Raw genomic sequence first — 13,942 nt, forward strand, 5'->3', positions numbered from 1 at the left:
TCCTAGGGCTAATTTGTACTAAGCCCATTGCCAAGTATCTTTCCTTAGCCACCTAAAGATCTTCCAGGCATTCTTAGCCACCTACCACATCAATTAGAATGATTGGATCCGCATCTCCAAGTCTAGATTAACATTGGTATCAGAGATAAAGTCTAAAATTTAACAATTTCACTATTAGTAAATTTTAGAGCTTTGATCTTAACACTTGTGATAGGCAAATCTTTCTTGATTTCTAATTATGGATGTGGTTACTTTTTTCTTTTATTTTAATAATAACAATAAGAAAATTAATAATCATTATATATTTGGTGGCATATCTATGACATTATGGGTTAACTCCAAATAGCTACCTCTACCAACAATGCTTAACATATTCCTACATGAGAACTTATACTTTCAATCCTATTCTGAGTGAAAATCATTTGTATAGGAGTGTTCACATACAAATCAACAATTAATCATCATGAGTAACAACTCATATATAAGAGCTAATTTTATATTATTTTAAACCCTAAACTTATTAGTTATTGAAGGATACTTCGCTTATAAAAAGTTTTATGCAAGTTTGGCTGAAATTTTCAATGCTAAGGCCAAAAAATTTATTGATGCATATAGCATTGTCTAACATATATAAAGCATATCAAATAGTTCACTTTTTTTCCCCCTCAAAAAAAAGGATACTTTTTTAGCAATTTGTAAACTTTATTCTTGAATAACATGTCACCAAATTAGTCTATATGAATTAAGTTGAATTTATAACTAAAATGATATAATCCATAAATACTGGGCTTCATCAAAGTTTCATGACAACCCAAGAACTTATTCAAGAAGCTCAACCCAATTGACTTAATATGAGTTAGATAGATGAGCTAAGGATGCATATGAATATTTTTGTTTAGATATTATAAATGGATGAGCTCTTTGAGTGGCATAGGATGGAAAACTATCAAATAGTCACTTTTGCTAAGATAAAGCTAACTTGTTATGCAAAACTATAATAGATAAAGATCTTAATCAAATAATAGAGATTACAAGGACCAATCTCAATTTTGATAAAAATGAAGCGAATTTTTCAATAAATTTAAAATTGTATGCATAATTTAAAATTTATTATTTTCTTGATATGGAAGATGGGGGATGTTTACTTCACAATTGGTCAAAATTAGAGTGGTGCCACTCTGCCCTCTTTACTTTGAAAATTTTCTTCTTTTTTATTTATTCTCTTGGGACTTGACATATTACTTCAAATATTTGCTCGGAACAATGAAATTCAGTTTAAAGAGATTGAAATATTTAGGATTTTTTATGCTTGGTAGCCAAATCCCTCTTAGTTCTTAATTTTCATTTGAGACGGTTTTTTTAATGCTTCTTAAAGCAATTTTTTAATATTAAAATTAAAATTTGTCTACAAGAAAATTACTTTAAAAAGTACTTAAAAAAAGTAATCCCAAACGAAGCCTTAGATGGGTGCTTAAAGCTCGATCTTTTTGAATTCCTTTTGGTGAAAGACCTAATTATCCCACGAATCTCGTCAAGGTCTCTCTTCCAACTTCTCTGACTCAACATTTCTATCTTCTTTCAATAGGTTTTCACTAGCACCTACAACAATAAAAGAAAAAAAAAAACCCCAAGTTCATACAACTGGTTAGCAAAAATTAGAGCAACATTGATCTAATTTGACTCTCCTCCTTCCACCACGCTCCAAATGTTTTAGATCCCAACTAAAAACTTCTTATTAGATATTTTGATGCTTCTTCAACCCCCAAAGCCACCTTCAACACATCCTCCAATTACAAATTAAAGCCACACAACACATCTACCTTCACTAGCACCTACAACAACAAAACAGTGCAGTTAGCAATAGAACAAACTTGACACAACTTTGATTACGCCATACAAATTAAGCCCGATGAACTACCAGAGAGGTTTGTCCTAAGTTTTGCTGATTATCAACAAATTAAGACTTCGTTTGGGATGACTTTCTTACTGCTTCTTAAAACAATTTTTCTTACAAAAGTTGAAATTTTTGTAGTCAAAAACTGCTTTAAGAAGCAGTGAAAAGCCGTCCCAAATGAAACCTAAAAGCTCAAAAAGGAAGTTATTATCATCAGGCCTTGGAGTCCACAGTTACAATACCGGCACACCCACGTTTACTGATGTGGTCACAGAGCTCATCTAAAGAATTTGTGAGCTCTCCAAGGGCTTTGATAAGCTCATCAGCTTGACGCCTGGCAAACTCCGTTTCTGCAAGGCTTGGCTTCAAAGAGTCAATAGGTAAAGGACTGTGGCTTGCACCATCCTGCAATTCACTTCTCAATATGGCGCATACATGCTCTGCATTCTCCTGCAACTTACCTGTTTTTTTTTTTTTTTTGAAACATTTAGATCATTTAAGACAAACTCACACACACAACGCATACACAAAAATTCGAATCCAAAACCACTTAATTAGAAGCTTAAGCTCTCAACCGACACGCCAAGATGAGCTATGTACCTGTTATTAAACGGGCCTTCTTCGTGCTCTTTGACTTGGGGACCAACTCTACCTGGTCAAAAACTGAAAGAGGCAAATTTTGTGCACAGGTTTCAGGAGAAAGCGAGATAAATAGCATATATGGTTATTCTAAGAGAAGGATAGAATCCGTTCTCTTTACATATCATATAGCCTTCATCAAAATATTTGAATGACTAAGATTTAAAATAGTTAAAACTTAGACTTCAGCCTATTATCACATTCCAAATGAATTTTACCTATTTTAGGTTTTAGTCATTCAAAGATTTTGATGAATGGTGATGAGACCTGCAATGTTTTATGGTGCCAAATATTGGCCATTAAAAGAGAATCATAATACCAAGTTTAGTGTTGCAGAGATGAATATGCCAAGGTGGATGAGTGACTTTACCCTTAGAACTAGAATACGAAATGAGCATATACGTGATAAGGTTGGAGTAGCTCCAGTGGAAGATAAGATTAGAGAGAGTTGCCTTAGATTGTTTGGTCACATTAACCGGAGGCCTTCCGATGACCCGGTTAGGAAAGTTTAGGTATTATATTTGATTTATGTTAAGAAAGTTAGAGGTAGACTTAAAAAGACTTGGTTATAAAATATTAGAAATGATCTTTCTTTATTGGATTTAAATGAGAATTTGACTTTTAACATGACACAATGACAAAAAAGGATTCATGTGGGGGACAAATGCTTGATGTTGTTGTTGTGAGGATTTTGATAGAGTAAAAATATTGGTGGGTATGCGGGTTCTTATCAATCAGAATAGTTAGTACCCACTATGTGTGTGTGTGTGTGTGTGTGTATATATATATATATATATATATATATATATATATAGAGAGAGAGAGAGAGAGAGAGAGAGAGAGAGAAAGAGAACCTGTTATTACACTGGCCTTATCTGAGCTTTTGGAAGTTGTGATCAACTCTTCCGCTTCTGAGCTCTTTGAAGTGGTGATCAACTCTTCCTCTCCAGAAACTGTTGGGTAGATGTTGCAGGGAAGTTTTAGGTGAAAGAAAGCAAGAGAGAGATAGAGAAGAGGTGAGAGAAACAAAACCTGCTATTACAAGGGCCTTCTTTGAGCTCTTCGAAGTTGTAATCAGCTCATCCACTTCTGGGCTCTTTGAAGCTGTAATTAAGTCTTCCAGTTCTAGGCTCTTTGATGTTGTGATCAGGTCTTGCACTTCTGGTCTCTCGCCTAGGTTCTTTGAAGTTGTGTTCGGCTCTACCACTTCTAATCCCTCTTCTGAGCTTTTTGAAGTTGTGAGTAGCTCTTTCACATCTGGTCTCTTGGAAGTGGCGATCAGCTCTTCCACTTCTGTTCTAATTTGTAGGTTCTTTGAAGTTATGTTCAGCTCTTCCACTACTGGTCTCTCTTCTGAGATCTTTGAGCTTGCGGTCAGCTCTTGCACTTCTGGGATTTTTGAAGGGGTGATCTCATCACCTATGGAAACAGAAGCAGATGTTGAATGGAGACCTGCCAATACAAATGTTTTATCTGGACTCTTCAATGTTGAGGCTTCCACTTCTAGGATCTTTGAAGTGGTGACCAGTTCCTCCTCTAAGTGAACTGAGGGTAGATATAGCACGGAAGTTTCTGGCAACAGTAATTAAGTGAAAGATATGGATGAAGTGGAAAAGAGTGAGAGATTTGATGGTAGAATATCATCAGCAAATGAGAACTATTCATCTTCAGAAAAGGAAAGAAAACATGAACATGAAGAGAGGAAAATGAATAATATACATGTCAACCATTAAATCATAGCAGATACATTCATATGGTTATTTAATCAATGCAGAAATATTAAAATCGAACGAGATGAAAGACAGTAATCAGTATGAGTGTCAAATCACTAAAGCAATCGTCATATTAATATTACAATCAGTAAAAAATTGAATAAAGTGATAATATCAAATCATTGATAAAGATTGTCGAAATCAAATCAAAATAATAAATTTATATATGAGTGTACATATACTATCAAGTTATTTTATATTAGTATTAAATCAGTATCTTAATCACATAATATATTATGCATATCATGTGCTCAATATATATATTATGCTTTTTATCAATAAATTAGTAACAATGTTAATAATAAATATGTATAATAATACGAACAATACCTCAATAACATTCATTTCAGTTTAGTAGTCACACTAAATAAGTAAAAAAGATGACTATCACGGTGTTTTTGGGTATCGTATAATTGTTAGTAAATCGTTGGCTCACTAAACAGAGTCGTCATTATTTACCCGTCGGCACAGTAATCATATCTTTATAACTCTTAATTAGTATTACATCAATCAATAGAGGATAACACAAAACCATAAAAGTTAAAGGAAAGTCCGTCGGCCCACCATCCTATAGAGGTCAATCAATATCCAACCAACAGTTTAACAAGTCCTTACTTGTTTTTTATAGCTCTTAATTAGCATCACGTCAATCAGTAGAGGATAACACAAATCATAGCATTTAAAGGAAAGTCCGTCGGCCCACCATTCTATACAGATCAATCAGTCTCCAACCAATGGTTTAACAAATCCTTGTTTTTTACACGCACATTATTATTATAGTACTAAAAAAATAATTTCAATCACATATCTGCATTCATTTCTAATACATTGCAATAAATAAAACATAATTGAGCTTATTTCAATAATTATCAAAATGTCTCAACAGTAGACAACAAAAATACTACTAAATAAAAACTCACTGTTTAAAATATAATCAAATTATCATAGATCGTGTAAAACATCATTTTGAAGTTTTAATTGAACTAAAACATTATTTTTAGATGTCAAAATAAATTTTTGAATTGACAAAATTTTTTGTATTTTCAAAATTACCAGTTGAAAAATCTAAAACAAATACTTAAAATATTCATAATCTCAATCACTATAATATATAAAAAGTTATGCAGTGAAAATTTATCAATACAAAATTAACCTCATTTTTTTGTAACAGACACAAATTTAATCGAAAAAATATAAATAACACAAATTTCTTAAAATAAAAAAAAGGGTAAAAAATCTTTACAATGAGATGAGCAAATCTTCCAATAGGCTCGATTGACAAAAATTGCTTCACGACCTCAAAACCTAAGATTATTTCTCTCTCCTCTCTTTCTCTGTTAATTCTTTTTTTTTTGTTTCTCTGTTTGGCCAAACGATGGGGGGAAGAGAGAGGGCTTAATGGCTTAAAATATTTTGAATATAATAATAATATAATAGTGTAATTTAATCAATTTTTAGTATAAAAAATTATATAAATCCTTTGGAGCTTCAAAAATTATAGAAAAATATTCATAAATAACTTATTTTATTTAAAAAATATTGATGAAATTGATTTGCAAAATTGACACCTACCGGCCTCAAAATCTCTACTTGTATTGATATGTGTCAATTTCTTAACGATTTTCATCAGTGCTTAAAATTATGAAAAAAAAATCGATTAATTAAAACACAATAATATATATCTTATAGCGAAAACGGTTTTCAAATTTGACTTATAAGGACTCCTGAAAATTTTATTTGCCTGAGTTAAAATATGGGCTTTTACAACTGAGGAGCATCAACGGTGGTTTTCCAAGTTATTGGGCAAAGACTTCGAGATTCAGTATTGACCTAGAGTTAAAAATAAAGCAACCGATAGTTTATTCAGGTGCATGAGGGAGCCCCAAATGATTGCATTGTTTGTACCCTTAGAAGTTGAATGGGAAGTATTGACTAAAGAGCGAACTTATAGGAAATACTCGTATGCACAAGCAATCCCACCCAAAAATAAGTATCGCAGCAGGGAAAACTGCTGTTCACAGCAGGAAATCAGCCAACGACAGTAGAAAACTAAGGAAATTGGAGAGAAAACTTGTAGGAAACCAATAGAGCAATTGTATTTCACTAGATAATCCAATAAAACAAGCAAATATACAATTTCCTTTAATTCGAGAGGAAGGAAAATTCTCCTAATCTCCGGCGTTGCCAAGAGCCCAAAAGAAAACCCTAGATCTCAAAATAAGATTCAAAATTCAAGATCATCCTAATTCCCCCCTATTCCCCCTAATTAAACATGAAAGGAGGATTACAAATTACCTAATTACCATTCTAATTCAAATTTTCCCTCTTAATATTGGATTTAACTCCAAGTGGGCCCCATTGGATTTTCCGCCCCCCTCTTTGTTGCCTAGCTTCCGCCGGCTGTAGACCAAGACCGGTCCAGCCGGCCCCTTCTGGGTCGGCCTATCACGAACATGATAAGGGGATGAGAAAAAATAGGGAGGAGCTAATGGAAAATAAGGACAGCCATCTGGTACATTCAATGGTGATACAGAAGTTGCTTCATAATGGGCGGTTTGTACTTCCAGAGACCTCTTTTTACATTCTCTGCTTGCTTGAGAGTTTCATGGGATGGCCATTGGGAAAAATTCGGGGGTCAAAAAGGCATATCGTTGACTTTCTGTAGAGCTATATTAGGAGAGTATGCAGAAGGATGTCAAGAAGAAGGTGGCTAGCTGTGATATATGTTAGAAGTATAAGTATTTAACTATGTCTCTAGAAGGAGAAATTATTCTATACGGATACCGGACGGAGAGAACCGTCTGAATTTGATGCGATTTTGCTGCCCTTTGGAAAGGGGCAGTAAACAAACATCAAATATTCAATTATGAATGCGTTTTTACTGCTATTTTGTCGCCCTTTTGTAAAAGCGCAATAAAAATATAGTAAAAACACAACAAATCCTGATGGTTCTCTCTGTCCGACACCGGACAGAATAATTAGTCCTCCAGGAGGGCTCCTACAGTTGTTAGCTCTTCCAGAGAAGGTGTGGGAGGAGATGACAATGAATTTAATTGAAGGGTTGTCAAAGTCAGAAGGATATACTACAATACTGGTGGTGGTGGATTCATTGAGTAAGTATGCCCATTTCATTCCCCTTTCACCGCCCCTATACACAACAGTATCAGTAGCGACGATTTTCATAAAGGAGGTGGTGAGACTATATGGTATAATATAATCAATTGTATTGAATTGAGACAAGATCTTTTTCCGTCAGTTTTGGAAAGAATTGTTCAAGATGCAAGGGACTGTTCTGAAAAGGAGCATTACTATTATCCTCGGACGGAAGGACGGACAGACAAAGGCAGTCAATCGTAGTGTGGAGACTTATCTTCGGTGCTTTGTATCAGAAACACCAAAGTTGTGCGCAAAAGGGTTGGCATGGGCATAGTATTGGTATAACACTTCCTATTATTCAATAACTCAAACAACACCGTTCAAGTTGTTATATGGAAGAGATCCACCTCACTTGATATATTATGGGCAAGGCAATACATCGGTGGCATCAATAGAGCAGTACTTGGAGGACAAAAATAGTATATTGGTGGAGCTAAAGGGTCATTTATTGAGAGCTCAACAAATTATGAAGAAACAAGCAGATGCAAAATTGAGAGACATTCAATTTGAGGTGGGGGACAAGGTTTACTTGAAGCTTCGACCCTACAGATAGAGAACTTCGGCACATAGAAGAAATGACAAGTTATCAACCCATTATTTCAATCCTTACGAGATAGTGGAGCACATCGGTGTCGTGGCATATGGCCTAAAGTTACCACCGTCATCATCCATCCACATGGTGTTTCATGTGTCCCATTTGCGATGTGTGATAAGAGAGCAATTTCCCTTATCTTCACTTCCCCCAACTTTAATAGACGACATGGAGGTGTTATTAGAAGTTTAGAACCATTAGAGGTCGAAGGAGTGTGCCAAGGAGTAACAAGAAGCAAAGAAGTGTTGATCAGGTGGAAGAATCCACCAGAGTACGAGACCAAGTGGGAGTCATACCGAACTATTCCGCTGCAGATTCCTTCATTCCACTTGAGGACAATGTGGCATTTTTGGGGAGGAGTATTTATGGATCGGCTGAGCCGGTCCATTCATCACAACGAGCCCAAAATAGGGCTGGCTCGATTAAAATTGTGGACTTAAGAGAGGGGGGTGGCTGGCAACCTAAAAAGGAACTTGGAAAGAGAGGAGAATTAAAGGAGTGGATCGCTCATCAAAGGAGAATGAGGGAGAAAAACATGGATTAAATTCAGTTCTTTTTTCTTTCTTTTTTTTTTTTTGGTTGGGGGGGGGCATAGGCCATTTGGTTATATTTTTTGGTTGGGGGGGGGCATAGGCCATTTGGTTATATTTTCCTTTTCTTTATGTAGATTTTGTGAGTGCACTCGTTGTATACTATTTTTGTGAGGGATTCTAGCGTCGTCTAGAGTTTGTGAGAGAAGGACCTCCTCTTGAAAGAGGATCATTGTATTGTGCTTGTTCATGTTTGCTTTCCTAACAAGAAAATAGTTTAGTTTGCTGAAATTTATTGTTTGTTCGTTGATTTTGGTGTTCAAGTCCTAAAACACTACTTATATATTGTGTTGTACTCGAAGATCTAAGGTGTATCAAGGGCTTTCTTCGAATTAAATTTACTCGCAATAAAAAATATTTCTTTCTATCTCATATAAAATATGTCATTTATCTTCTTTCTATCTCCTATAAAATATGTCATTGATCTCCTTAAAGAACTAGATTTTCTAGTGTGCAAACCAATTGACACCTAATGAATAAAAAAATATGGTGTGATTATATAATTATAAGATGATCCATCTTACTATCAAATAATTTATTAAATGAGTCATATCATGATTGTTCGATAAATTTTATGCTGGTTGTCGACTGCCTAACATAGCCCTCCACTTTTCTCATCCAAGGCTTGGAACCTGACAATGACAATGTTTACACGATCGAATATCTCTTTTATTGTATAAATTATAAGGTGGCATATGCAAAAATAAAAATAGAAATATTCGGATCCTATTCTTTTCATTCTTTAATTCATCAAAATAGCTACAACGAAATGAATGTTGTATACTCAAACAGAACACTTACATATAAAGCATTCTCTAATGTCAATTACGCTAGATTTGTAGAGAACAAAAAGTCAAAGTCTAAGTATTATATTTTTTTGGGAGGTAATATAATCATTAAAAAGAGTAAAAAAAAAACTAATGCGGTCAAATCTAATGTTGAAAATAGAAATAGAGTAATGACTCATTCTGTATGTGAAATAATATGGTTAAAGATTCTCTCAGAAGAGTATGGTTTTCAAGTAACTAAGCCTATGGTTCCCTATTGGGGCAATAATGAGACCAAATACATTGCTAACAATCAAGTGTTTCATGAAAAGACCAAACAAATTAAATTTGATTGCTATTTCATATGGAATGTTGTGTTTCTTAAAAAAATAGTTAATCCTCATACTTTATGTTCAAAACAAATGGTGAATATATTTACCAAAGCTCTTCGCCATCTGTTGTTTTCTCTCTTTATAGTTTATACGGCAACTTTTAAGTTAAACACGCATATATGCATATATAAGGTCCAACTTAGGAGGGAGTGTTAGCATATGAGGCTTGTTAGAAAAATAATGTCTATAATCAAGAGAATATTTGATTTGGGTAAGTATACATTTATTCCTCTTTAATTGTGTTAATTCTCCCATTTAATTATTTTCAATTATATTAGTCATGAACATATATAAATACGTTTATATATTCCATGAATAAGATCTTCAAATTCTCTCATTTCAAGTCATATTTTGCGAGAATGGCTAAGATTTCCTAAATAAAATTACTTCAGAAATAACCAACTAAACATACCTGAATCAGCATTCATTTTGGATGTTTCAAACTTATGAACACTAATTATTAGCTCAGGATCACTATTGTTTGAGTCAGACTGCTGTTGCTGCACCTGAATAACAGCATCCATTGCATCAAAGACCTCTTTCTGAAATGAAACAGGAAGTCCATAGTCCTTCCTTCTATCCTCTGGAAGCAACCAATAGGAATCCTCACTTGACTGTGGCTCCCATTTCATGATTTTATTGTAATCATCAAGCAACATTTCCCACTTTCTTTTGCACTGGTTTGAAGACCTGACAACATTCATAGCCATGCAGCTATCAGATATCATCTTCCATCTCTGATAGGAAGATAATTCTTTAAGCCAGGCCTCATCTATTGCAACAATTTCACTAAGAAGAACCAGCACTTCCTGTACTGTCCAATCAGGAGCAGCTTGAGATCGAGTATAACGGGAACTTCGAGGAGTTTGAGAACTGCTATTGTCATGCTTTGGTTGTGAATGAACACGTATCTTTCGTTTTGATGGCGATTGATGACTAGTAGTGTCCTCGTTACAATGTGCAGCAGCTAGAGCTTGCACTACAGGTTGCGCTTCTTGCATTATATTAAGTTTCAAGGCAGCTGAGAGGCAGAATTAGGACAAGAGATGAGCAAATCCTCCGATAGAAACTGATCAAAAAAATTGAGCCAAGACATAAAAGGATATTCAAATATTGGAGGTTTTTCCAAGATCTGAATCTGAACAAAGAGATAATCAATGGTTGCTAGCATTTTAAATCCAAGACGCTCACAAGAAGACTCCCTTAAAAGTATTGCATGAAAAACTAAACAAGTGTTCAACATAAAAAACCATTGAAAGAGGGCCTGTCCTCTTAAAATCAAATTATTTTTCCAAGAATTCGCCTTTGAAAGGTTGCAAAAAAATTTCAACAATAGAAAATTAAAATTTTAAAAGTACAGTGCTTCTCCATAAAAGTAAATATGATGAAACTCGCTCAGGAGAACTGATTAAACCAATATTCACGCTACTGGAGTAAAGGAAATTAAAATTAATAGTTTGAGCTGCTTGGCTCCAGAAGCAGTGTGGAGGATTGAAAAGGAAGCAGGGTGGAAAATTGAATTGATTGATATAACCCAAGAGCACTTGGCGTGTGCTGATGAGCAAAATTGGGTGTCAAAGCAAAATTCAAAAGAGGTGTGAATGACTGAAGCAGCATTTATTCAGACGATGGGAAGAATGCTTCTTCACGTCACTTAGGATTTGTTCAAACCTGAGTCAACACACACACCAAAGTGTGGCAAGGATAACTAAGGCTAGCCTGATACAGATTAGTTGGTCAACACCAGCCTAGGCTACTCGGTCTAAAGCCCTGCCAACAAAGGACAAGACAACAGCCCTCAATCTTGTATCCAGGCAGCATTGCTACTGAGATCGCTAAGTGGCGGTGGTTGATCAAGGAGGCTCCTCAGCCTACCTCATCCTATGGAGTGAGCTATTTAGTGAGATAGATTATTTCCTAGGGCTGACAGCACCAATGAAGCAAGACAAACAAAGGGCATAATGTGATCATGAGGGGGACAAGTTTAAATGAACGAATAGAATAAATATCTTCCAAGATATTTCAGAATCCAAAAGAAATATACTTTTAAAATTAATTAGTACCATCCATGTTCTTGCTTGTTTAGAAAGGATCAAATAAAGAAGATATTGTAACCTCTCCCTGTTTAGCATGAACCCTCGGTACAGAGAGGAGACTAGTAATAATTTCCTTAAGAGAGAAATATATAAAAAATCAAAATCTCAAACCTCCTCTTTGAATCTGTAGCTTCCCCACGCCCTTCTCTAAAACTAGGTGCTCTCTCTCACACACACACACACACCCCTAGAGAAGCATAAAAGAGATCTGCTACTTTCATAAAAGAATGATTGAAAGCTAGCATGAAGATACCCGATCCTATAACTCTTCAATTAAGCTCCAAATTATCCCCTCATCAAATTCTATCACATATTTATATAAAAAGATACGCATATTAACCAAACAGAAAATAAAAAATAACATTTTGTTGTTCTACTTTTCGGCTTTCTATGCTACATCAATTCTCCTATTCAAAGGACAACTCTTCTTGATAAGTGGAAGAGTTTTTGGAGAAAGTGGACAGAATTCTGGGTCAATATCAACCAAGAAAAGAGCTCCAAATTTACACTTTAAAAATGCCCCAATTTCAATCAGGCTAAGGTAGGATGAATCTTCACTTCATGAAATAATTACCAGAGTAGCAAAGGAAGGTGGGAAGCTATCGGCTTCATCAATAAATGTAGCATGAAGTCAATATGATCAACAAATAGTAGAACCATCACTTGCAAACTTAGACTAATTTTTCGCTGACAAGTGGAATTTTTTATTTCCCTTGTTCAACTCCATTTTCTACATATGATACAGAATAATGCAAATAGAGAGTACAATAATGAAAACAAAATTCAATAAATAGATTGAAACATGGTTCAAAGAGTGGATTAAGGGAGATTATGTTTATCACTGGCTTCAAAATGAGAGATTTAAGCCCTTATATATTATGAACCAAGGATTATATATTGCACTCAAAACTTCAAATATTTCTAAATGGCATATATAACCCTAATGCGCATTAAGGGGCTGTTTGGATACAGGATTTGAGCAGGATTTATGCTAAATCCTGCCAACGTTTAAATCTCACAACGAGGTAAATCCTCCGTTTCCTTCTTTTTGCCGCAAATCCCCATTTGGCCAAAGAAGCTCGCGCGAAAGGAAGAAATGTGGTTACCTTCGCAACGAGCAAGCTCCCGTCGTCGCCGTCGTTACTTCCGATCCAACAGAAGAACGGCGAGGAGGTGTGACCTCGGATCCGACAGGAAGGAACGTCGTCGAAGGAGGCGAAAAAGTTCTTTAGCGATTAGCCACCCGATCTGCCTCTCACGCAAAACAGGCGAAGTCGAGCAGCGAACAGCCGGAGAAAGGAAAAAAGCAAACCTGCGGCTATAGGAAGGCAGTGATGAATAGATATTGCCAGAAAATAAATGAATAAATTAATTTAGTTTAACAAATTTAATTAAAATTAATTAAACCTATCATATAATTAATTATGTAAATTAATATATAATTAACTTAATTTCTAATTGTATTATTTATAATATCAGTTCTCTGATCCGAACTCCGCACATAATAATCTATGATAAGGAGAACATAAGTAAAATATAGTCTATTCACAATGATCCCTAATTTAAAAAAGATACATGTGACTGAATGAGACAATCATAACACAAGTGGTGATGGAGGGTCGAGAGTCTCCTTGTCATCAAACTATGCAAGGATAGAGATTTGAAGCTGGCCTAATGGGAAACGAGAATAATTTTATAGAAATTTTACTATTCTATTAAATAAATTTGTGAAATATAATGATTCTTGGTAGGGTGTCTGGAAAAAAAAAACTACTTAATGATCCCATCAATATTAAGCTTAATAAATTATAGCTCTTATGAAATGCTTGTATTTACTTTTAACTATTTTAATAATTAATATGAAAATATAAGGTTATATTTAATATCATAATTTATTAAATAATTCAACATATTTGATTTAGAGTCATGATGATTGTCTTTTAATGAGTTAATTGATAAAATGATGTTAGATTTAATATAAAGTGTGGTTCAACTTTTTTTTTAGGATGGACAAAATCTATATATAAAAAAATTAAATACCAAA

The 13,942-nt window shown here is 34.6% G+C and overlaps 1 protein-coding gene across 3 annotated transcripts; it reads right to left on the bottom strand.

Annotated features, from left to right (window-relative positions):
* Positions 1-1,466: 1,466 nt before the first annotated feature.
* On the bottom strand, positions 1,467-13,231 carry LOC110103864. Of its 3 annotated transcripts, none has more exons than XM_028701440.1 (7): positions 13,005-13,231; positions 10,215-10,871; positions 3,566-4,105; positions 3,388-3,486; positions 2,495-2,557; positions 2,137-2,355; positions 1,467-1,832 (listed from the first exon to the last, which is right to left on the bottom strand). In XM_028701440.1, the coding sequence occupies exons 2-7, from the start codon at positions 10,801-10,803 to the stop codon at positions 1,798-1,800; spliced, it is 1,545 nt and encodes a 514-aa protein (XP_028557273.1). In that variant the 5' UTR covers positions 10,804-10,871; positions 13,005-13,231; the 3' UTR covers positions 1,467-1,797. The 3 variants fall into 3 exon arrangements, with proteins under 3 accessions (XP_028557273.1, XP_028557272.1, XP_020688386.1); XM_028701439.1 differs by having other exon boundaries at positions 10,215-10,823; positions 13,005-13,230; XM_020832727.2 differs by having other exon boundaries at positions 1,624-2,355; positions 10,215-10,823; positions 13,005-13,230.
* Positions 13,232-13,942: the final 711 nt, after the last annotated feature.

The sequence above is a fragment of the Dendrobium catenatum genome, unplaced genomic scaffold (assembly GCF_001605985.2).
Source record: "Dendrobium catenatum unplaced genomic scaffold, ASM160598v2 fragScaff_scaffold_1706, whole genome shotgun sequence".
In the NCBI taxonomy this organism is placed as follows: Eukaryota; Viridiplantae; Streptophyta; class Magnoliopsida; order Asparagales; family Orchidaceae; genus Dendrobium; species Dendrobium catenatum.

What these genes read in the sequence shown, in the direction of transcription:
- LOC110103864 (XM_028701440.1), bottom strand. Translation starts at nt 10,803, where the DNA reads ATGCAAGAAGCGCAACCTGTAGTGCAAGCTCTAGCTGCTGCACATTGT. An exon ending in GAAGGCCCGTTTAATAACAG is followed by an intron (nt 2,356 to 2,494) that starts GTACATAGCTCA and finishes AAAAAAAAACAG; the next exon opens with GTAAGTTGCAGGAGAATGCA. An exon ending in CAGTAAACGTGGGTGTGCCG is followed by an intron (nt 1,833 to 2,136) that starts GTATTGTAACTG and finishes TTGTTGTTGTAG; the next exon opens with GTGCTAGTGAAGGTAGATGT.